The sequence below is a fragment of the Gambusia affinis genome, linkage group LG05 (genome assembly GCF_019740435.1).
Source record: "Gambusia affinis linkage group LG05, SWU_Gaff_1.0, whole genome shotgun sequence".
In the NCBI taxonomy this organism is placed as follows: domain Eukaryota; kingdom Metazoa; phylum Chordata; class Actinopteri; order Cyprinodontiformes; family Poeciliidae; genus Gambusia; species Gambusia affinis.
In genome coordinates, this window is record NC_057872.1 from 18,064,886 (window position 1) to 18,089,116 (window position 24,231).

The following is a 24,231-nucleotide window of genomic DNA, read 5'->3' on the forward strand; positions in this document are numbered from 1 at the left end:
CCGTTTCCAGTGTCAGACGTGAACTTTATGACCCCAATTATAGGAGATGTCCGGGCATGTAAGGCTGCATTTACCCACTTTGACTATTAAAACCTTTGTTCTTTGGATTTATTGCTCCGTGGTGAACTCAAGCTGTGCGTGACTTGATGCCCACTCAAATACCTGCAGGGACGGGTGAAGTCAGAACACCTGAAAGGTCGTTCAGGAGAAAATGTTTGTGTTTGTGTCTCCAAGAGGACCAGCTATACCAAGAATCCATTCAAACATTAAATGATTGATTAAATGTTTCTTGGATTCATGCATTCATTTATAGATGACTAAGGTTTGAACAATTATTGTAATTGACTTCTAAATTACATCCCACAAGTTTAAACTTACCATCACTGTGTAGCTCTCCACATCAGTCGATTCACAGCGACACCAAGTGGTGACACGCTGAAAAAACGTTTTTCACCAAATATTTCCTATACTAAAAAATTACAAAACTTACTTTTTTGGTTGAAAAGGGCGTTCTAGAGTCTGTGGTTAATATTCTAATATAAATTAAATGTTTTTATCTAAATATGTCAATCTTTTTAGCATTGATTGGATGGGTTACAGGTGCTGAACAAACGTGTGTATTTCCCCTTCTGAACTCTTATCTCCAACTTTATATCAAAAAACAATCAAATCAGCTTTCTTGCTTGTTCTTTTGCTCTCTTAAGACTTCTCTACCCTAAATCATGTATGCAGAAAAAGAAAGAAGTCATTTTATTTCAAACGTAATTTAGAAATGGTAATTAAAAACTGGCTGTGCTTCAGTGGGAGGATAATTCCTTACAATACCACTTTGGTTTTACGGATAAATTCATTGTGGTGTTTCTTCAGGTAAAATTTCTCGTCTGATTAATCTGTATTATCTTACACCCTAAGGGGGGTATAAACAAATTTCTGCCTGACAAAAACACACAAAAGTAAATCACTTATAGCCTCACAGCTATTAGATTTAAGAAGAAACTTTTGGTACCTCTGTAAAGGTAAGATGTCATAGAATGGTTTTCTGGTGTCAGCACCATTGTAGCTTTGACCCTGCCTGAAATATTAGGGACAAAATATTTTGCTTTTTTTTTTAACCTCGCCAAAATTTTCTATGAAGTAAACATTGCAAAACACTACCAAAATATTATTTATAGCACAAAAAAGTAGTACAGACTTTTAAATCTAAATGTTGTATAAAAGTATACTAAATTTGGACTCAATCAGATGAATCATATTTATTTTAGAATGGTATTAGTGAGAAATGTCTTAGGCGGAGAGGCCATTTTGGCACATTTATCCAAAAATGTCACCAAACAGTGCCAAATGTGTTTTTTACATCAATACTGGGGGTTTGTTAAAATTAAATAGCTTATTACCATCTAATGACACTTTCTATATATAATATAACCATTGGTCATGACATTTACCCCATTTACATGCAAAATGTACCATTGTGCACAGTATAATATGTATAATAATGATGAACTGAAAGCTCTTTCTTTGACTCCAAATAGAAAACTTTTATTGAAACAAGGTAAAACAGTCAAAAATACTTTTTGAAGTAATTTCCAAGAGCAAATAAACAATTTTGAAAATCCACCACCACCACCAAAAAAAAAAAAAAAAAAAAGTTCAAAAATCAAAAAAAGACCACAAACTACAAGTTTTTGTGGTAGTCCTCAAAGCAATTTCTGTCTGGCTGAAGACAGAGGGCAACGTTACATTTGGGACAGTACAGTGGTGTTTTTCTCTTACTGCCATTCTGCTTGCACCACACACAAATCCTTCGCTTTTCCTCTGCTGTTCCCCCAAAGTATCTGGGAACTGACCCAGGGCATTTGAATGCACCGGGTTGAGCCGAAAATGATGTGCTTGGTTGAGGACAAGCTGTTTCTCCTTTAGACTCCAATATGAGCTCCTCCATGAGTTTCTCTCTGAATTCCCGTTGGGAAATGGCATTTTCCTCTCTTTTTTCTGCAAGCATTTGGAAAATAATGAAACTATTTACAACAGAAATGTCAATAAAATGGTAAAAAAAAGTCTTATACCACTTCATTGTCTTGTTTCTGACTGAGTAGTATTGGATCAGGGCATCAGACAGATCAACTCCTCCCATGAATTTATTGTAGTCTTTCACAGAGTCAGGAACGGGAACATCTTTCACTACCCAGTGCCCTGCCTCTTTGACTCTCCTCTTTACAGTTGCTCCACTGAAAGCTTTGTGGAAGGTGCTGCAGACCGTCACCTCCTTGGTGTCCTTCCACTTGATAAATAGGAGTCCGTCTTTTCTGATCCACCGCATCTCTCCCCTCTGTGCAGATCTTGGAAGGTTGTTCAGTGTTGTTTTGGGGAATCCCATATGATTTTGCCAGATGGTGCCACATGCAGCAGTGCTGTTTGAAGCCAGTTTTTGAAATAGGTAAGGACTAGTGTAGAAATTGTCCAGATATAAATGGTAGCCCTTTCCTAAAAGTCCAAACTCCATGAGGTCCATTACTGATGTGGTGCTGAGGCCTTCTTCCCGAACAACGGCAGACTTCCCCTGGCAAATGAAAAAATTCCAAGTATACCCAGTCCTGGAATCAGCCAAAACCAACAGTTTATACCCACACCTGGTAGGCTTGTCCCTCATAAATTGCTTGAAGTCAATTTGTGCTTTACTGGCCACCATCCGTTCATCAATGCATATTTCTCGCATTGGTTGAAAATGAGTCTTGCAGGCAACTCTGATGTCGTCATAAAGTGGTTTCAGTTTGAATAGTCGATCATACTGAGGAGTTCCCTTTTTTTGCTCATTTTCTTCATCTTTTTTGATGTTGGACAGGTGAAGGGACCAAAGGATGGACTCAAATCTGTCACGGGTCATGCAGCTACGTGGAAACGGAAAATTATATGGCCATTTTGTTCGCCAGAAGTCTGGCTTTGAAGGTACTTGTACCAGTCCGCTGAATATAATTATGGCTAAAAATTTGTAAAAATCGTTCACTGTCAAAGGTGACCATTTGAATTTTTTTCCAGCTGCAAGTAAACGCTGTGCATTTTCATTTGTGTTTTTGATTATTTCCCGAATGGTGTAGGCACTAAAGAAAAGCTTGAACAAGCTCAGGGGTGACCAACTTTTTGTAGAGTCAATCTGAGGCCCTGGGTCTTTCTTTGGAGTAAATAATGGACATCCGGGCTCCGTATCAAGTTCCTCTCTAGTGTGCCAACAATCCTCGCCTTGTTGTTGGTGTGCTGAGGAGCTGACTTTCTGTTGTTTACTTGCCTTTTTGTGTGTGGTTGTTGTTCTTTTTGGGGCTGGAGCTCTTCCACGCCCTGAAGACCTCAAAGGAACTGGTGGAACATAGTTTTCATCAGCCTCTCCAGCACGATCTCCTCTGTGGAAACAGAATGAAATATATTGAAGACTAAATTTGACAAAAATGACATACTGAAAATGAAGCTGCATCACACTGTCTTATGAAATAAAGCAAAAACACCAATGTTGATCTGTGACAACACATTTCTTATTTTGTAACAATTTTTTTTTTGCATAATAGACATCTTACCTCAAAGAAGATGAAGAATCATGAGAGGTGGGGGGAGATTCAGCTCCATCTGAGCTTGATGGTTCGGTTTCCACTTGACTATAAATAAAAATAAAGTATTTGAAGAATTAGAGGTTTATTACAAAGTAATGAACCAAAGTAAACATGAAATCCTTACTAGTAAAATAAAACATATTTTAGTAAAACATAAATAAACAAATAACCACATGGTTTTACGTCCTGCCGTTATTACAAGCATATAATCACAGAAATAAATAAGTAGAACCAAAACATCAAATATTTTGTGTGAAATTGCGGGGGAAAACTTACACATCACCGAGATCAAGTCTGTCAGCTGTGTCCGGCTCTTCCTCTTCCTCCTCGTCCGAATCCCACCAGCTATCAGAAGAGTCTTCCAGCTCAACATCGCTCCGAAATATTTCTTCCAGCGTCTCCACATCGGACCTCTTCCTCCGCGCCATTGCAGTTGAGCTAATTTTTGCAAGAGTTAGCTCCGCTCGTAGCAAAGAGAAGGACCTCGCTGCAGCAAACAGAAAGGGGCGGGGACGGACCTTTCCGTCAGTCCCATACCTTATTTGGAAATGGGACTATTGCATTGCGGAAATGAAGGGGGTGCTGTTTTCATAATCACTAGTATAAATACCTTAAAGATGCGGGGTTAAGAGGAAATGAAGAAGAAAGAAAGAAGTTTAAGAGGTTCTTCCACTGGTGTTCGGCACACGATCAACAAAACCCACAAAGTCAAGAAAAGGTAATTTTACCTTCTTAAAATTTTTTCACATAGTAAATCAATACGCTTTTCTAGATTAGGTTGAAAATATAATTAACAGCTGTAAACTAGTGAAATTCGTAATTCATACGGGGAAGGCTAATTTTAGCATGAAGCATAGTTAATTATTATCCTGCAGGGCAACATTAGATAAAAATAGTAAAGTAGATAACATGTTTAGTTGAGAAATGTATTTTATACTCAAACTTTGTTTTTTATTTTTATTATACAGATCCACCTATCCATTTGCAACATTTGGAACGGAGAGGAGATTCTCCCGTATTGCATGAACAATAAATGTATGTAAAACTACACTTGAAAAATATGAAATATTTTTTTACATACTTACCAGTTTTCTAGTGTTTAAGGTTAGAAGAAACAACATAAACATTTATCTGTGTATCGTGTTTTATTTCTTTATGGATTAAAATGTGTTCTTCATTCAGTTAAGTTACTTGCATTAGGTTGCATATCAACAAAATTTACTCAAGAGTATAACATGGAAAAATAGTCCTAATTTTAATTAATTAATTTTTTTATTTTGTCAAAAGTTGCAGAGTAATTGAGTAAATCTAATTAGTTAACACCTGCCCTTGGCTGCTTGAGCAAGATCACTTTTACAATTTCAATAAATTTTTTGCAGAATATATATTTGGTATCTGGAAGCCATTGTGAGTTTGAAAATTAATTATTAAATCCTACAAAACAGTAACAATAATGTTAAAGAATATACAGTGATTAATTCAAACATGCCTTTTTTTCTACCAATCATTTGTATATTTCCTGATGTGTAAAAACCTTTTTCTTTTATGTCAGTAGCTATTACGTTGTGTCCATGCTCTGTTTTAAGTGGGAATTAACCACGTCTTGTTTAAACATACACTGCCTGGCCAAAAAAAAGGTCGCCACCAAAAAAGGGTCACACTCTCTAATATTTTGTTGGACCGCCTTTAGCTTTGATTACAGCCCGCATTCGCTGTGGCATTGTTTCAATAAGCTTCTGCAGTGTCACAAGATTGATTTCCATCCAGTGTTGCATTAATTTTTCACCAAGATCTTGTATTGATGATGGGAGAGTCTGACCTCTGTGCAACGCCTTCTCCAGCACATCCCAAAGATTCTCAATGGGGTTAAGGTCTGGACTCTGTGGTGGCCAATCCATGTGTGAAAAAGATGTCTCATGCTCCCTGAACCACTCTGTCACAATTTGAGCCCGATGAATCCTGGCATTGTCATCTTGGAATATGCCCGTTCCATTTGGGAAGACAAAATCCATTGATGGAATAACCTGGTCATTCAGTATATTCAGGTAGTCAGCTGACCTCATTCTTTGGGCACACAATGTTGCTGAACCTAAACCTGACCAACTGCAGCAACCCCAGATCATAGCACTGCCCCCACAGGCTTGTACAGTAGGCACTAGGCATGATGGGTGCATCATTTCACCAGCCTCTCTTCTTACCCTGATGCACCCATCACTCTGGAACAGGGTAAATCTGGACTCATCAGATCACATGACCCTCTTCCATTCCTCCAGAGTCCAATCTTTATGCTCCCTAGCAAACTGAAGCCTTTTTTTCTGGTTAGCCTTACTGATTAGAGGTTTTCTTACGGCTAACCAGCTGTTCAATCCCAACCCCTTGAGTTCCCTTCACATTGTGCGTGTGGAAATGCTTTTGCGTTCACAATTAAACATACTCCTGAGTTCTGCTGTTGTTTTTCTTCAATTTGATTTGACCAAACGTTTAAGTAATTGTCGATCACGATCATTCAGGATTTTTGTCCGACCACATTTCTTCCTAGAAGATGATGGTTCCCCACCATCCTTCCAGTTTTTAATGATGCGTTGGACAGTTTTTGACCCAATTCTAGTAGTTTCTGCAATCTCCTTAGATGTTTTCTCTGCTTGATGCATGCCAATGATTTGACCCTTCTTAAACAGACTAACGTCTTTTCCACGACCACAGGATGTGTCTTTTGCCATGGTTGTTTAAGAAATGAGGAGTTACTCATTGCATCAGCTGGGGTTAAATAACTTGTTGCCAGCTGAAAGATAATCGCCTATGCATCCAATAGGAGGCTTGTACCTATTTGCTTAGTTAAATCCAGGTGGCGACTTTTATTTTGGCCAGGCAGTGTATCTCCAATGTATGTAGATGTTGTCTCACCTCTGTCTTTCATTCTCATACATGTTTGTAATTTTTATGTTGTGAAATATGCCCTTGATAATTTTTAACTTAAAAACTTTGTATCATCAGAGAAGTCTGTCTTCAGGTGTCATCTGGACCTGGACAGAATCTGTTCTGTAATGATGTTAAGGTGAGATGTTCTGATGGGACACTTGTGGTTCTTTAGAGCTACCAGACTGCTTATTTCCAACCATTCCTGCTTTAAATGTTTATAATCAACACTGTGGGTAAGGCTGTTGTCCTTTACCTCAATTTAATTGTTATAATAATGACACATTAATTTTCTTCCCCCTTCTTGAATTTTCTCTTAAACACCACAGGGATTGTCTGAACAAGGACTGTCCAGCAACTGTTTTAACATTTGTAGTCATGGCAACATCCGCTTCCACCCACCATATTGTTGTATGGTCTTTATAGATGTAATAATCACATTTTTCTCAACAGTGTACACTGTACTTTGTAATGGGAGCATCATGTGATTTCAGTGAGGTAAGGAAACAGATGAGAGTCTCTACTTTCTGTTGGAGATTTCATTAAATGTGAACCTGTGAAATCCACAGGATGATAGATGACAATACGAAGATGGTAGTGTCTCTCTCTTGAGAAACTTCCCTGTGAGGTCAGAACAATAATGGTGCTCTGTACCACGTCATGTTACACATCTGTCAGTTTTTTAAGAAAACCTTCAATTTGTCCTTTTTAAAGGGTCCAGAGAAGAACAACAAAAGGAGAGAGAGCAGAAAAAAGTTGATGAGAGGCAAAATGTGAGGAAAGCTGCAGCTAAAGTTCATCACTTTGTAGTTTTAAATCATGTAATTTGTATTATGTCCATTCACAGTGTACTTTTGTTCTATGCTTATTTTTTTTAAGTCCGAAAGAAAATCAGGATAGAAGAATTAAAAGGGTTGAAGCAGGTTTGATGTTATTTGGACTTGCATTCATCTTTCACTTAGATCAGTGTTGCCCAATTCCAGTCTTCAGGCCCCCCTGCCTGCATGTTTTAGATGTGCCTCTATACCAGAACAGCTGATTCAAATGATTGCATGACATCTTCTGCAGCCACCAAGTACTACAGGAGCCTGTTAATCACCCAAAGATTCAATCCAGGTGTGTGGCAGAAGGGAAACACCTAAAACATGCAGGCAGGGGGCCTGAGGACCGGAATTGAGAAACACTGACTTAGAACATATCTGTATTTTTACAGACTGTGTGCTGATGGCCACACCTTCGCCAAAGCAGCCGAGGCACAAATTGAGGTTCATTTTTTAAATTTACACATAACTAGTAATTTTGATTTGTGTATCTTTATGTGCAAATGAGACTAAAACCCTAAATGATTTAAATAAATAATAATTTTAATTCATTATTTGGACATAATTTTTTAGACCATTAGAGATGAAAGGATAAGATACTGAGAGAGAAAGTATTAATTATTATTTAATGCTCTTCACCATGCAGGTACAAAGGATACCACCAATCTTACAGGTCAGATTCATCCATCGTCATGTGTGTCAGAGCCATTCTTCCTATTTCACAGTCTTGCAATGCACCTGTTTTTTATTTATTTATTTTTTTTTTTATTTCCAGATGCCTCTGCATGAACTTGAAGCTGTTCACCAGGAGGAGGTTCTGACCCAGGAGACACAGCTGACCTCACCTTGGCATTGACCTGCAGGTCCTTTCAAGCCATTGTGTCTGACCCAGTTTTCAGGAAGAAGACTCACTTTGCTTGGCTGGACGGTGAGGACCTTTGACTGTTTTTCACCTAAACATGTGAAATTAGATTTTAACTACATGAAATACATTTTTCATTAACAGATCAACTGGGGTAAATTTTCATAGTCATTCCAGGCAGAAAACCGGATTCCTCTTGCTGTTGTAACGTGTTTTTCCTGCCACCGGCGATATAAAGTCTGGTGAAGACTGCTGGTCTTCACCAGCAGTGGAAGACCAGGAGAGATCCCTCCTTATTACTGTGATGGCTCATCTGGACCCTGACCTGAATGTCAACACTGAATGCAAGGAGAATATTAGTTGCTTTCCACAATCTGTCACACATTGTTGTTAGTTTTTTTTTGTGACATGTCATTTTAAATAGTTTCTGCTAAAGCACATATATCTTTTGACTTGTGCAGTCATCCTTTTTCATAATGTGTTCTTTCAATATTATGTACATTTTTGAAAGTTTCTTTTGTTGTAGCTCCGTTGATTTACATCATTTAGTTTTCATAGAAATGGTGTCGTTTTCACATAAAGTTACTTTGTGGCTGTAACTTTATGTGGAACCAATAAAGTAGTTGTAAATATATTGTAACGGTGTTGTTTAAGACGTTAAATTTTTTTAATCACATCATGTGTTAATGCGACAGCCCTAAACTACACCCACAGGTGTGTCTCCATTTATCTAAATGTTGTGAATCAGAAGCTTAAAAAGCCTCGTCGTCATGTTCCCCAATTGGTTTAAAAGTAAATTTGATCTTAGTCAATGCAAACATCTATTGTTTTTTGTAGTTGCTGCTGTTAGGAAGTAACAATTTTCTTTATCCTGACATTTAAGCAACTATAAATAATTTCTAAAATTTATCTGAAATGGGCATTTTAGATTGAATTAATAGCAAGCAGTAGAAAAAGCTGTCATTTTAAACATTTAATTTAAATCTGGTTTTATTTGTACATCCAAAAATGAGGGGTTTTTTAAATCTGCTTTAAAATCACAGTCTAGGTTTCCCTTATGTCTCTCTCTGAGAGATAAGCTGTTACCTAGAGCAGAAGTGTTTGTGTTTTATTTACAAAGAAATTTGAAGAACTGAAATAAAACCAGAACCAGAATCAATACGCCATGTTTCTCCAGATTGAAAATGGGAAACTTTGACACTCTCATGACCAGTTGCACATTACTTTTAATTCAAGAATTAAATTTAAATATCTGTGCAACATAATTTTTCATGTGTTGTAAATTTACCCTATATCTTTTTTAGGTTGCTTTGAATATGGATGCATTCAAAACATTTGGACAATAAAAGATATTTCTTTTCTATTTGGTGGCTTTTTAGACCAACTTATAGATTAAATTTTTTTTGTCCACAAAACTCCAGTCGGGTTGTTTCCTGATTATTGGGGCCTGCCCATAGCAATGCATAAGGAATTTGAGATACTTATGCAAACAACGTATAGCAAGAAGATTAAATACAAACAATTGGAACATATACAAAACCTTTAATGTTTCCATGATTTGACACAATCTCTGTCAAGTCCCATGTGAGGCATAAAAAAACAAGCTTTTGTTTTCACCTTTAAAAGGCCACTTACAGCAAAAACCCAGTAAGAGTTTCACATGTAGTGAAGGTGTGTGATGGGCCAACAGGATGAAATGTTGCTGCTGCAGCAGCATCATAGCTAGAAGGAAATGATGCTGTGCATCTCTCCCTGAAGGCGATGAGATTGAATGACGCCTTAATGGAGTGGAGCTGCTTAATGGAGACAGGAGCACTAGACACAGTGGTGAGCACATGGTCATCTGACGTATAAAAGGCACTACGCACGTTTTACAGCACAGGAAACAAGCTTGTTGTACCTACAGACATCTGGAGCAGATGGATTTCAAAGAAGAGCCTTCAACGCACACGCATGATTCAAACATGTCAAACTTCATGGCGGAAACTAATCTGCTTCATGAATCCAGCCTCCAGGGACACGTTCTAGACGTTGTACGCAAACAGAAAACAAACACTACCACCAGATGCAAAAACAACGTACCTAGAAAATTTGTTTGCATTTGATGGTAAATACATTCCTAACTTTTCACGCAGACAGAAAGTCTGTCCTTTAATCTCAAAGAGACGCACAAACCCAAACATTTTCTCAGTGAGATATCGTGCGCTAAGTCTTCTTTCGGCCTCTTCCTCTACCCTCAGCAGGATGCGGGTTGGTGGCACCGGGAGAAAGTGCATGAGTCTGCAAATCGACTCTCTGCTGCAGGATTCCTGTGAGAATAAACTCAGCAGTGACGACAGGAAGAGACGCAGACACGGCGGGGCCACACAGCCGCAGGTCCTCCTCACAGGAAATCACTACGGCCCGAGGCTGAGGGACGGAGAGTCGGGGGGACAGAGGAGCGGTGAGTCAGAATAACGACACAAGACAACATCTACAACTCTGGACTCGACTGGCACCTTGTGAGCCGCGGGCATCTTTTTCAGGAAGGTAGCGCCGCAGCAGGTGATGATCTCTTTCATGAGAACCAGTTCTGGCTGTACCGACTTCGTGACGTGAATCTCATATCCCTGAAACAAAGAGGCAAAGTTATACGTTGCGCATTCTTGTCAGCAAATACAGAAGGATTAGTCTATTCTTATTTAGGTTCTGTAATAGAGAATGAGAAAATCGATAAAAAAAAGCTCTTGGCAACAGAGTTTGGTGAGGCGTACACTCTAATTTTAGCTTGGCATCAGCATTTCTTTGTTGTTTCCAGCTCTCATCTTACCACGGTGATGAAACTCTACAGCCCCGGAAACATAATGAGAACACAAACAGAAAATGCCAAATTAATTCCCGCCGGTTTCTGAAACTCCACCTGAAACACAGTGGCTTGCATAAATATCCACAACCCTCCAACGGTTTCACATTTTCTCACGTTACAATCAAAAACCAAGGAGGTCATCTGACATCAGCAAGAAAAACTGCTTAATTGTAAAATGGAAGGGGGAAAAAAAAAAGATTTCTAGACGTTTGTTAAACAAAAGTCTGAAAAATGTGTGCACTTGCAGTCGGCCACCTGAGTCGATACTTTGTAAAAAAACTAATTTCTCTGCAGGTCACTTTGGTCTCAACCATCTTTCCACATGTAGTTGTCTCTGCAAAGTGAAGTAAAAGATTAATCGAATTCATCCTGATGAATCGATTATTGAAATAATTGAATAATCCATTAATTGTAAAGTGAGTACATCGAGTGAAAAAGGCCATTTTGCATAGTAATTGAGCAAAACTGTAACAAATATATATATATATATTTTGCATTTAAGATAAAAACTCTTTTGTCGGTATATATGTTTTCCTCAAAACTCTGTAAGCAGAATAATCTTAGCTTAATCTGGTTTAAATTAATTAAAGTAGTGCTATATTATTGAACTTTAGGCAATAAAATCTTTATTTTTATTTAATTTAAAAACAGAATTGAATTACTTTTTGATTGTATTTAAGTCTGGACTTTGACTATGCCATTCTTATCATGAGCTTGTTCCGATCCGAGTCCTGTGATCTGAATATTTATGGTTATTGTTCTGCTGGAAGGAGGAACTAACAATATTTTCTAATAAATGTCTAAGTTTACTTGTATTTATGCCGACAATAGATTTATTTATGCTTTTTAGTGTAAAAGAGGATAATAATTGTCAGATTTTCTCATAATTTTTCCTTTAAGTATTTTGGAAAACAGTGAATCAAGTGGCTTCCATTAATACTTGTGAAGTGGACTGACAGACAAACAATCCCAACAAAATACACCAAAGCTTGTAGTTGTAATTTGACAAGAGGTGGAAAAGTTAAAATGGGTATGAATACTTATGCACTGCACTGCAAACACTTTGCAAGGTGGCACACACACATCAACATCGGATGAGAACCGGGAATGACTCAAACATTTCTCCGTGTCTACAGCGAGTCCGTCTTTCTCACCAGCACCGCTGCGCCATCAGCTAAAGGGAATACCCGCTACACGCCACTGACACGCCGTCAACCACTCAGTCAGAGAATAATAAGAGAAGAAATAAAGAGGATGAGGTAGTACCTTGAGGAGAGGCTGGCTGCTGGCAGTCCTCAGAGACTCCTGCAGGGAGAAGCTGAACTTCTTCTCCTGCTCCGGATCTTTCACAATAAAATCAAGCGGAGAGAGGAAGCGCCCAGCTTTACCGCTCTGAAACCAAGAGAGGAGAGTCTGAGAGGGACGGTGCAGACCTGAGAGAACAAGTCTGTGTTGCATTTAGCAGCTCCTGCTAATAACCTCTTCCAGCCACTGAGTGGTGACAACTGGGACACCTTTAGCCACGGCGCACAGGAATTTGACCGTCCTTCGCACTTTATCTGTCACGAGACAGTTCATGTCGGAGACGCCTCTGGCCATGGCGCCTCCTAAACGAGCCAGCACCTGCTCTCCATCTTCAACCACCACTCCTGTGAACAGAACCTGACAAAACAGCAACAGCTGTGTGTTTTTACTCATGAGCTGAGGTCTAAATCTATCTGGTAGCTGATTGAGCAAATATGGAAACATATGAGCCTAATTTCATTGTTATTACAGATTTCTTTTTAATTTGTCATTTGTCTGGCGAGTAGTGAGAAATGAGACCTTAACAAACAAAAAATAAATGTTACTGTTTCTGGATACAAAACACAACAAATCAGAAAAATGAAAAATAGAGGATAAAGTAGTTAAAGAAAATAGAGAAGGTACAAATTATCAAGGAAACCCAATCAACTCAGACATGGACGCATTCGCCTTCCTGTTTGTTACTGATTGTTGCTGCTTCATGTGATGTCATCAACTCAAATATGAATAAAAGGGAAGTACAGTTTTTAAAAGAAAACATATTTATAAGAGGTGAAAAAGTCACACACAGTTTTATTGGTGTTGAATAGTTAAATACAAAAATTACAATTAATTTGTGGCCACCAGTCCACACCTTTACGATCCACTTTTTGCTCGAAATTCTGACTTTTTATTTATTTATTTATTTATTTATTTACAAGTCTGAAACTGAGAGTCAAGTCAGATTTTTTTTTCAGTGAGCCTAATCCTGAACGATAAAAACCTTTCATTTTAGGGCCTTAGAGGAAAGATTCATAGGCGCTCTAATATCCTGCCTGTTTTATTTGTTGGGTAAAGGATAAAAACACAGACCTTGTAGGTTTGGCTCCTGGATTGTACTCGGCTAACTGTAGCTGGAGACGCAGAGGAGGAACGCAGCGTCTTAGCTACGGGGGAGGAGTTTGAGGAAACCCGCCGCTTCTGGGAAGGAGTCATGGCCGAGATCTGAGCGAGTTACAGAGGAGAAGAAGAAAGTAGGACAAGACAGGAGCTGAGCTCTAGTAATTTGTCTAACACTTGTATGAATACTTCTTATAATATTGATCTTAATTATTGATTAAGACCAATAATTAAATAATTGTCTTTCTTCCAAGTCGTGAATTGATAATCTTCCTCTCTGATGTTTGACACATCAGGTCAGTTCAGTTCAGAACAACGGTGACAAAGAAGAAAGTGTGGTCGACCATCAACTCACTGAATCCATTAGATACCTGACAAAGTTCAGCAGAAGAAAAATATGTGTCATGATATAGATTACAGGTGTAAACCTGAGGTCCGTGGGCCAAATTCGGTCCTCCATAGCTACTTAAGTGGCCCTCTATATTCTAGAGCAGGGATGGGCACTCCTGGTCCTCGAGGGAAGTAGAGGGACATCAAAGAGTTGCAGGAGACCGGCCCTCCAGGACCAGGAGTGCCCACCCCTGCTCTAGAGGGTAACACACTTTAATATAGTTGTATACTTAAATAGTATTTTATCAGTTAAATCAAATTAGTTTTCATTTACAGGGTCAAATTACATCAGTCTAATGTTAAAATTGTTACATTTTAAGAAGCGCTAATCAAAGTTTGTTAACAGTTAGTTTCATGAATACATTCTCCCACAATCGGCCCTTTGAGGACATTCATAATTGCGATGCGGAAAAAACAAAAACTGGTGGGAAACCCGTCTTACAGAAGGAAGTGCATTACATTACAGGGGTTGGAAAGGCTGCTTCATGGAGCAAAATGCAGCTTTGAGTAAAGCTAAAAGCTTAGTTTTTATTGTGTTTTATTCATTTTGGATGGATGTGCGCAGTAGACTATAAATCACATTTTTAAAGTGAAATAACAAAATCACCTCTGATTCGACCTCGTTTCCAGGTGGCTCCAAGGAAGAACCAGACGTCTGAGTTTCCTGCAGCTCTTGGTTTTTATTTTTCTGGACCACGGTTGTTCGACCCCTGGCTTTCTTCCCAGCAGCCCCCACCGCCGCCTTCTTTCCATCTTTTACTTCCTGTGTACAGAGCGGCTCTTTGTTCTTCTTCACCTGAGTGCTTGAGGCTCTGCTTGTTCTCCTGCCTTGTATCCCAACAGGAATCTCTTCCTGTTGCTCCTCTTTCCCTCCTGGTTCTGTTGATTTTTGGACTCTATCCACTTCAGGGTTTTCCTCACTTGTTTTTGCTTTTCTCTTGTTTCGGGTTTCGTCAGCAGCAGTCGCTGTGGGAGCCTCAGTTTCCTCTACAGGCTCGGTCTTTACAGTTTTTGCACCTCTGTTCCTCATGTTTCTCTTGGGCAGAGGGGATGCTAGATCAGCAGATGTCTTTTCCTGATTTGACTGAAGGCCCTCATCATTTAAAACTAAAGCTTCAGAACAACTGGCAGTGGCTCGCCGCTGCCCCCTGCTGGTACCAGCAAGCTTAGGGTCTGCTTTTCTTTTCTCATCTTGCTGCAGAACCTCAGTGGCTTTCTGTTCATTTTCTTTAATCACAACATCGGGCTGAGACAAGGTCTTCCGCCCTCTTGCTTGTGATCTTCCTCTGGAGACCTTAGCGCTCGCACTGACCGCCTGAGCTTCAGCGTCCGGCTCCACTGCAGTCGCCGTCGTCGTCCTTCGGCGGCTGCTTCTCACAGTATCTGTCTGGGAAGCTTCGCTGCTCCTCTTCACTCCTCTTCCTCTCCCTTTGTTCTCCAGGGCGTTGCTGTTGATGTAGGAGACCGACCGCTCTGAGCTGAGGGAGCTGGAGCGGGATCGGGTTCTCCTTGCTGGGACATCCTCACTTGAGGCTTCACACACCGCTGTGGTTGTTCTTCTTGAAGATCTTCGCACTCTTGCAGAACCTTTGGGGTTCTCCTCTTCGTCCTTCTCTTCTTGTGATTCTTTGGGCTGTTTTTCTTTCTCCAGTCTTGTAAGGTGTTCTTGGTCCGTATTTGTTGTTTCCACACTTGTTCCTTTTTCTTCTTCTACTTCACTTCCTGATTTCATCTCCTTTAATCTGGGTTTCCCTTTTGTTTTTTCTTCCCTCTCATTGCGTCTCTCTGTCTCCACATGTTCTCTCTCTTCTTTATCTCCTTCCTCCTTTATCTGGCTCTTATTTTCATCGCTCCCTTGTCTTTCATCATCATCCTGTTTCTTCGTACTTCTTCTCCCTCTGGTCGGTTGATTAGCTGCCTTCACCTCTTCCTGATTGTTGTCACCCTTAGATTTGGTTTTTCCTCTCCGTCCTCTGGTGTTTGGTAATGGTTTATTTTCAGTCTTCATCTGTCTAGTTTGACGTGAAGAACATTGTGCCTTCTCTTTCTCTTCTCCTAATTGAGTTTCCATTGAACCTGAAATGCTGGATGCATCAAACACATCGGTTTTTTTTACAGTATTCGGTGGACAGACTTCAGAAACCGTGACTGGATGCGTCTCTTCTTCAAGCTGAGTTTTGGATGCCCCTTCATTCATCAGCTCTTTGTTTTCATGTCTATCTGTTTCGTCTCCCCCAAGTTTTCTGTCTCTTTGCTCCTTTATCTGCCTCTTGTTTTTGTCCTCATCTTGTTCTTGTTTTCTTGTAGTTCTTCTCTCTCTTGTCTGTTGATTAACCACCTTCACTTCCTGCCGGTCGCTCTCATCCTTATTCTTTTTTTGTTCTCCTGTTTCTTTGGTACTTGGTGAAACTTTCGTCTCATCAGTTTTTCTGTGAGATTCAGAAGCTGCGATCAGCTGCATGTCATCCTCAAGATGAGGCTTGGATGTCCCTTCATTCATCAGCTCTTCCCTCTTGTGTATTTCTGGTTCTCCTCTGAGTTTCTCACCTTTTTGCTCCTTCACCCGATTCTCATTTTCAGCTCTCTTGATTTTGTCCTCCTCTTGTTCTTCCTGTTTTCTTGCAGTTCTTCTTCTTGTTTTCTGATTAACCACCTTCACTTCCTGCTGACTGTTGTCATCCTTAGTCTTTGTTTGTTCTCCTGTTCCTTTGGTACTTGGTGAAACTTTCGTCTCATCGGTTTTTCTCTGAGATTCAGAAGCTGAGACTGGCTGCGTCTCCTCTTCCTCAAGATGAAGTCGTTTTTCCTTTCTTTTCCGTGGATATGTGACGGATTCATCACCGTCCCTTTTTCCATTCCTCCCTTTTTTCTGAACTTCAGCAGAGGTGAGAGGAAGAACTTTCGACTCCATTTCTGGTAGGACGTCTTCATCTTCGCAATTTATCAGAGGCTGGGTCTGCTCATCTTCAATATGCAGCGGCTTCACTTTCCTTTTTTGGGTGGAGATAAAGTCTTGACTGCTTTGTTCTTCCTCGTATGTAACCGAACGCTGAGATTCAACTGCAGAGTCTTGAGAACCAACGAGTGATTGTGTCTCGTCTTCCAGCTGCAGCGGCTTTGCTTTCCTTTTCCTCAGGCATGGCATCGACTCAGAATCGTCGTCATCCTCACCAGGAGTCAAAGGCTGCGTTTCACCAGAGTCTGTGCGCTGCTGCGACTCCTCTTCGTCAATATGAAGCTGCTTCGCTTTTCTTTTTTGTGGAAGAAGGATCTCTGAGTTATTTTCATGATCTCCACATGAGTCCATCGGCTCAGTTTCGTCAGCGCTGACATGCAGGGGCTGGGTTTCAGCTAGCGACAAAACTGCATCAGTGTTTGGGTGCGTCTCCACTTTTGAAGGTCGCAGGGACTCCGCTGACAACTCTTCATCATCGCCGCTCTCCTCATTGTCGCTCAGACGCACGGGTTGGGTTTCAGCGAGGCAGAAGGCTGAAGAAGTCCATGGATGTTTCTGCTCCTCTGCAGACTTCATGGACTCCACTGACAACTCTTCATCACCGCGCTCCTCGTTGTCACTTGTAAACACGGGCTGTGTTTCCGCTACCGATTCAGAATCGGTCACGTGCCTCTCCGTTTCATTCTTAACGGGTTCTAAGGAACAATCTGGCTCATTATCTTCCACAGAAGAGAACATTGGCTGGGTTTCAGCTATAGCAAGTGCAGATGAAGCCACACCAGTCCTGGCAGAGTTTAGTCCCTCATCTTCATCTGAACCTTCATCATAAGGTTCTGGGATATAAGCCTGAGTTGCCTCCATAGTCAAGTCAACACAGGTTTCTGTTTTAGACATTTCTGAAGATCTGGGAGGCTCCACTTCGTAGGGCTGCGTGGCATCCAGGTTTGAGTCATTCTCTGCACTTTCCTCATAATCCTGAGTATCCTCCATGTTTACTCCACCATCGACTGCGGCGTAAGCTTGTGTGTTCTCCCTGACCTCGCCCTGCAGGTGGCTGCTGTCAGACAGTCCCAGCTGGAAAGAACCATCTCTTTTGGACCGGTCCTCTTGTTTTACAGCAGAGGACTTAAGAATGGAGGCTTGGTTTGGATTCAAGCCTTTGTGGCAACTTCTTGTCTGATGAATGAAAGATTGTGTCTCAGCCACAGCATAATCTTCATCCTCCTGACTGTCTGAGCAAGAAGACATGAGTGCTGGTCTTAAGGAGGAAGATACAGTATCTGCAGGAGCAAAGAAAAATAAATCTAAGCTTGTCACACATTTAAGAAAAAAGAGAATCTCAAAAATGTGGTGGGTAGGGATGAAAACAATTAATCTACTAATTGTCAAATATTGGCTGATTAGATTCAAATTAATTCCACATGATTATCTACTAAAATCCACTTAGAACTTTTTGTGTTGTACTTTGGCTATCCAGCAGAGGGAGCCACTGATCATCAGAGCCAGTTGATACTGAAATAAAGATAGCAGGGCCATACTAGAACGGAAAAGATAATCAGTTCAAACTCCAGTTTTCGACAAGCAATATGTTTTGAGGGGCAAGTTTGTTTTCTTAACCAAAATAATTTTATTTATTGTTTTGGTTGTTTTGTTTATTTATTTTGGATATTCAAAATGTCTTCCAGTTCCAGTGCCAAAGGTCCTTTGGAAATTAAAGTTAATTGATCTTTGACAGGGTGTACTTGCATTATGCTTTTATCATTATTTTAGTTGAAAATTGTATCAAAATGGCAATCTTTTATCCATTATCGCAATTTCTAGGACAATTTATTGTCCAGCAAAATTTATTATTGTGACAAACAGTGTCCATTGTTTATGTATAGTTACTAAATATTTCTAAAACAGGGTATATAAAATAAATGTGTTAAACCCACATCTATGTGAATGTGAAGTGGGGCTCGTGAAGACCTGAGTTTCCATCTGTTCAACTTCTCCTTCTGCAAAAAAAGGACAAAAAAGACAATTTTAATATTCTTTGAAACTTTTCATAACCTTGGGAAAATCTGTCTTATCAGGAGACTGAAATTGGCTTTAAATAATTTGCCTGGTAAATGCAAAAATCATTTTGGAGATTATTCTTCAGATTTCAAGATGAATCTCTGAATCTTCAAGACCTTCTTTCAGTGTGTTGCTGTAGTTTTACTTGAATTGTTTTCACTTGGAGTTATAAACTTTATGATACTCCATCTGTTTATTTATGAGAGATTACCTGAAACATGAACAGGAGTAGAACAGTTCTGCCAAAGAAGAACCGGAAACTCTGCAGTATTTTCTCTTAGCAGGTGGGGGATCTGCCCCTGCTCTTCCTCTCCAGGACTTCCCTCCTCATCCTCCACATCTGTATCACTTTCCATTCTAAGGTCAGCTGGTTTGCCCTCATCTGCGGCATGTGGAGCAACAGGTTCATCAACATCTGTGTCTGCATCAGATTCTGGTTCGGGAGCTCCTGCTGCTGCAGATGACACAGGCAGGTCTGCTGCAGCAGCAGGGACAGCGGGGAGTGAGTCTTCTTCCAGGTCCGTATCACTTTCGGACAAAATATCCAAACCAGTTGCAGTCACCTCCTTATCACAGGTGTGACTGTCTGGATGCAGATTGTGAGGAGACAGAGGTTTATCAGATTTTTCTCTGAGTGTTTTGTCTGTTTTGGGGTTCCCCCGTTTCCCAACCTCCTCTTCCTCATCCACATCTGTGTCGCTGTCCAAGTGGAAATCTTCAGACTGAACAGTAGGGGCAAAGTCAGCGCTGTGCACACCCTGAGGTAACGTGGCTTTGGAGGTGACGTTAGGATCATCATCATCATCCACATCAGTGTCACTGTCCACTGTGATGCCCTCCAGCTGAATACCAGAAGCAACAGGAGAATGTTTTGTTGCTTCATCAGTTGAAGGCGACGTTCTTGGAGCTTTATCTGAGACATCGTCATCAGCATCAGTGTCACTGTCCATGTGTGACAGAACTGTGTTTGGGCATTGATCACTTTTCCCAGCAGGCACCTCCTCTTCCTCTTCTTCTTCCTCTCCTCCCTCCACATCTGTGTCACTATCCAGGTTAAATTCAGGGTCGGCGTCTCTGGAGACCTGTAGCGTCGACCTGAGCGATTCACTGTTTTCTGTAGGACTTTTACAGGCTTCACTTTTCACATTATGTCCTCTTTCTTCTGAATACATCCCTCCGTTGGCTGCTCCTTCTCCTTCCTCCACACCATTTTCCACAAACACAGGTGACTTGTTTTTCTCCAGGTCAATATCCATCTTTTCCAAGCTGAAACCGAAGCGTCTGCTTGACCCGTTTCTGCTGGAGGACGGTGTGATGATGCTTTCATCTTCACTGCAAAACAGCAAAAGACAAGATGACATTTAAGATCTGAAAGCAGCTACTGGCAGATTTTCTGTCAGTAACTCACACTTTCTGATTTCTTTTCTGTTAGTACTACAGAGCCTTTTAAAAAGTGTTCAGATGCCACAAACTTCCAGGTATTTTATTGGGATATCATGGCAGCATCATGCTGTGGGGATTTTGTTTTGGAAAAGCTGAGTAGAGTTATTGGGAAAACGGATGGAGCAAATCACCGAGCAATCCTAGAGGAGACTTTATCATTACCTAGAACCGAATTATCCCTGACAAATTGAAATTTTCCTAAAATCTTTAAATAATATTGAGCAACATTTACACACAATCAGACGTTTCTTCAGCAAAATGTACATTTAAGTGATTCATTAAACTTTGCCAATTATAGTACATGTTTTCAAAGAGTAGACAAGAAAGCAAAAATCAACTGATTCCCCTAAAATTTTGAAATACCGTTTAATTAGGCAAACCTACAAAACACTTTATTATTTTGATCTGTACTCATTTACAGAACACTTTCTCACAAGAATGACTACTTTATTTGTTTCACTAAAATAATGTTACGGTAGGTTGATTCTGAGCAGGAAATTCTTCAAATGTGGGGTGTTTTATTGGGGAAAAAAATAAAATTATATATATATATATATATATATATAAATCACTGGTTTAAATAAAATAAAGCACTACTTTGTGTTCATGTCTTAAACAAAGTCCAGGTAAGATACACATATATTTTAGGTTGTAGTGTAATGTGTAATAAAATGTGTAAATGTTCAGTATTATATGCAGGTGTTAGAAATCCACTGTAAAAATTCAGATATAAAAACATACCTTTCAGGAATGACTTTGCTCGGAGGGCTTAAGAATGCAGAATCACTGAGACTGGATTTGTAGGAGTCTGAAGTAGACACTGAAATCAAAGCCAACTGGTGAATAAAAATATAAACAGTGGTTGTGTTTATAAATTGCCAGAAATTTTACATACCAACATCTTTCTGTTTTCTGTTTCCTCTCCCTTCTCTTTCGCTCTCTGACTCAGAATCAGATTCTGGCACCAAGATCCCCTGTGCCTGGACTGGAGTTTTCTCAAATGAGAGGCAACCGACTGTGACAGGAGTCCTCTTAGCTTTTGTGGCACTACTGACACATTTCTTGCTTCCTGTGTCAACGTTATCCCAATCTGACAATCTGGCATTTGCTTCCGATTGTCTTGGCGTCGCTATGTCACCAAGGGAAGAAGGGGAGTCCACCCCGGAGCTCACATACCGACATGGGATGTCCCCCAAAACCAAGTTGTCGCCCTCATTGAGGGCATAGCGCACGTTAGGGGTCAGCTTTAGGCGTCCCTTATGGGTCCCGTTCATGCTCTTTTGGTCCCAAACTACGGCCTCCGTGTCCACTTCATGGACACGGCCTCTTCTCCGGTAAACAGAGATGCTGATGGCAGCATGCTGCTTGGACACAGATGGTGCCAACAACTGTATTGTGCAAAGATTTGGGTCACGACCCAGGAAATTATCTCCCAGGAAGAGGGGCAACTCTAAGTGACAGAGACAAAATATATTATTGGAAAGACTTATGTAGTTAAGACAGACTATGCATACAGACAAATTTGTGACTCTAGTAAAGATGTGAATAAAAAATTTTAAATTAATGAGTTATTTGTTACTCCTACACTGAAAATTTTAAGAAAAAAATAAATAATTTAATTCAGCAAGATTTGTTCTCATCTTATTTCTAGAACTATATTTTAACATAATGTTTGCTGGTATTTTAAAGAGATGAAGATGACATGGATTAAGGATCTTTTGGAAAAGAAAAAGACCCAAAGCTTCAAATATCCTCCATTATATTAAACAGGCATAAGATGCTTTTCCTACTTTTATCCCTGATTTCATACCAGTTTGTGAAAAGATGAAATTTTCACTTTTCTGAGTTTTTTTACCTCCTTTACCATCTTGTAGTGGCAAGATGCATATGAATCCTCTTCCAGATTTGCTGTGTTAACCTTTTTAATATTACTCTGACTGTAGGCTTCAGCAAACATATGCAAGTTGCCATTTTCTTATGATATATGAAGCTCAACACACACCTGCCTTACTTAAATGGCATGTTCTCTCCTCTTTCCAATTTTGTAAAGTGGCTCAGACAAATTACTCTAAGTCATGTCATATTTATCTGCCAACAAAACAAAAAATCATGGATTACTATTTAGAAGATCTATGAAATTATGAACAAATGTAGAAAATTTAAAGATCCCTTTCTTCATGTGTCATAAATGAACAGCATGTTTGCTGTTTATTTATAAAGATAATTAAATAATAATTATTTAATCAAAATAGGGATTAATAATTAATAATTAATTTTAAAGATAATTAGTACTACAATCTCTTCTGTGTAACGTCACGCTGCTACAGCTAAAGAATATGGTATTTCAATGCTTTTTATGCACATTTTCCCCTAGCATAGCATACACAGGAGGTAAAAATACCAGAGTAGGACACTTTACCTTTTTCAGGGATGTGTGGATTATTTAAGATGCACAGTTTGGCCAATGGCTTCCTCCTTTCATTTTGGATCTTCTCTTCATTGTCTTCCTCCTCCTCTGACTCTAAGATCGAGTTACTGATCGCCTGAGTTGCATCCATTCCTGTTAAAGACCAAAGCAGGATGGCAATAAACTCTAAACAAAGATATTTTCCCCTTCTAAAACCTACTAATGTTAGCTTAGCAACATGCTTGCCTTCTGCAGGGCTACTGCATGCAACTGAAGTTAGCCTTGGTGGCTAGGCTATTAGTAACCTGCAGCTAACAGACAGAGGCTTCACTATGAGCATTTAGCTAGCTTTTTGTTGAAATCTTGTATTCTTAATCAAATTCTATTTATAGGTCTGCTCTAGATAAGCCCAGGCAATACAGAAATAACTTTTATTAAGCGTGAATAATAGTGTCCAAATCACAGCAATTACACTTCCGGTCAACGGTAAACCTGTTAGCCGTTAGTGGGGTCAAATGACAATATTTCAGTTAGCTTAGCGAGAATCTTCCTGATTATTATAGTAACTATCCTTATTCTTTTCCAATAATGTTTACTACTTTGTGGCTAAAATTGGTCCCGTTTGGAAATCACATGGCTGTTACCTTGAAATTAGAAAGGAAGTATCCGTTTGTTAACGAGTGACTTTACAGCTCAGATGGGCTCGCCTGCTGATTATTACCCAGGACGCGTTGCGTTTTGATATTCCGACAACCAATGATGGGATCATGCTCTAGCACAGGCTTCCCGGAGTCTTGCTTTACTCCGTGAACGTAAACAAAATGTAAATAGTGACCCAACCACGCCCACAATAAGTTCTTGAGCAAAGAGCTATCGGCCGATACAAGTGTCACTTATGACGTACTCTCTCTTTCATTGGATAGTTTCTTCCGGAAGCGTTTCCGATTGGACCAATAGTTCCTTAATGGATTCATTCGTCCATTTACTTTCGCGCCAAGCAAAGAGAGCAATGGAGATGATGGAAGAAAAGATTCATTCGTCCATTTACTTTCGCGCCAAGCAAAGAGAGCAATGGAGATGATGGAAGAAAAAGATAACATCTCCATAAAGTTATTTTAGCTCAATAATTTGCGTGAGAAAGTAAAGCTTATATATTATGATTGATTACACCCAGAATGATGTATTTCAATTGTTTGCTACTGGAACTTTTAATATTTGTGGTTTATAGTTTATTTAAGAAATGTCTTGCTGAAAAGTATGTATATGTAGTGTGTTTTGGATTGCAACAAAAGTAAGGTTACTATTTAAGTACAATGCTTTCACATTCTCCTTGTGGGGTTTTTTGTTTAAAGCTAGGCAAACAATTTTTGAAAAGGTTATGATCAAATCATTAAGAAACCACTGGTCTATTGCTAACACCGTAGCTATTGGGCAGAAGCAATTTTTTTCAGCAACTCCTTACTGCTGAGATAAAAATGTGTCTGGCTGATTCCTTCTATAGACACAAACAGAAACAGAAACTCAAATATTT

The 24,231-nt window shown here is 39.7% G+C and overlaps 2 protein-coding genes and 2 long non-coding RNA genes across 10 annotated transcripts; 2 read left to right on the plus strand and 2 right to left on the minus strand.

Moving 5' to 3' along the window:
- Positions 1-1,511: 1,511 nt before the first annotated feature.
- LOC122830969 (piggyBac transposable element-derived protein 4-like) lies at positions 1,512-4,097 on the minus strand. 3 transcript variants are annotated; one of them, XM_044116808.1, is made up of 4 exons: positions 3,876-4,097; positions 3,567-3,644; positions 2,067-3,395; positions 1,894-1,992 (listed from the first exon to the last, which is right to left on the minus strand). In XM_044116808.1, coding segments are annotated over exons 1-4 (1,560 nt in total). In that variant the 5' UTR covers positions 4,028-4,097; the 3' UTR covers positions 1,894-1,991. The 3 variants fall into 3 exon arrangements, with proteins under 3 accessions (XP_043972741.1, XP_043972742.1, XP_043972743.1); XM_044116806.1 differs by having other exon boundaries at positions 1,512-3,395; XM_044116807.1 differs by having other exon boundaries at positions 1,624-3,395; positions 3,567-3,639; positions 3,876-4,004.
- A 133-nt stretch (positions 4,098-4,230) lies between these two features.
- Positions 4,231-7,292, plus strand: LOC122830975. Of its 3 annotated transcripts, none has more exons than XR_006370629.1 (4): positions 4,231-4,317; positions 4,568-4,634; positions 6,594-7,013; positions 7,085-7,292. It is a non-coding gene; the product is annotated as an uncharacterized LOC122830975 (long non-coding RNA). The 3 variants fall into 3 exon arrangements; XR_006370630.1 differs by having other exon boundaries at positions 6,594-6,654; positions 6,969-7,292; XR_006370628.1 differs by having other exon boundaries at positions 6,594-7,292.
- A 13-nt stretch (positions 7,293-7,305) lies between these two features.
- LOC122830974 lies at positions 7,306-9,657 on the plus strand. Its single transcript, XR_006370627.1, has 5 exons — positions 7,306-7,631; positions 7,729-7,780; positions 7,983-8,009; positions 8,112-8,264; positions 8,343-9,657. It is a non-coding gene; the product is annotated as an uncharacterized LOC122830974 (long non-coding RNA).
- Positions 9,658-9,720: 63 nt separating this feature from the next.
- mdc1 (mediator of DNA damage checkpoint 1) lies at positions 9,721-23,576 on the minus strand. 3 transcript variants are annotated; one of them, XM_044116811.1, is made up of 12 exons: positions 23,345-23,576; positions 22,713-22,853; positions 21,189-21,743; positions 21,035-21,113; positions 19,062-20,182; positions 18,727-18,786; positions 14,444-18,072; positions 13,420-13,551; positions 12,523-12,705; positions 12,310-12,435; positions 10,697-10,807; positions 9,721-10,607 (listed from the first exon to the last, which is right to left on the minus strand). In XM_044116811.1, exons 2-12 carry the CDS (start codon positions 22,849-22,851, stop codon positions 10,404-10,406), a joined length of 6,339 nt encoding a protein of 2,112 aa, XP_043972746.1. In that variant the 5' UTR covers positions 22,852-22,853; positions 23,345-23,576; the 3' UTR covers positions 9,721-10,403. The 3 variants fall into 3 exon arrangements, with proteins under 3 accessions (XP_043972746.1, XP_043972745.1, XP_043972747.1); XM_044116810.1 differs by having other exon boundaries at positions 18,727-18,789; XM_044116812.1 differs by lacking the exon at positions 18,727-18,786.
- Between the last annotated feature and the right edge of the window lie 655 nt (positions 23,577-24,231).

What these genes read in the sequence shown, in the direction of transcription:
- LOC122830969 (XM_044116806.1), bottom strand. Translation starts at nt 4,027, where the DNA reads ATGGCGCGGAGGAAGAGGTCCGATGTGGAGACGCTGGAAGAAATATTT. An exon ending in AGACTTGATCTCGGTGATGT is followed by an intron (nt 3,645 to 3,875) that starts GTAAGTTTTCCC and finishes TTTTATTTATAG; the next exon opens with TCAAGTGGAAACCGAACCAT. An exon ending in GATTCTTCATCTTCTTTGAG is followed by an intron (nt 3,396 to 3,566) that starts GTAAGATGTCTA and finishes CTGTTTCCACAG; the next exon opens with AGGAGATCGTGCTGGAGAGG.
- mdc1 (XM_044116810.1), bottom strand. Translation starts at nt 22,851, where the DNA reads ATGGATGCAACTCAGGCGATCAGTAACTCGATCTTAGAGTCAGAGGAG. An exon ending in AGCAAAGTCATTCCTGAAAG is followed by an intron (nt 20,183 to 21,034) that starts GTATGTTTTTAT and finishes GCTGTTTTGCAG; the next exon opens with TGAAGATGAAAGCATCATCA. An exon ending in CCACTCAGTGGCTGGAAGAG is followed by an intron (nt 12,436 to 12,522) that starts GTTATTAGCAGG and finishes TCTTGGTTTCAG; the next exon opens with AGCGGTAAAGCTGGGCGCTT.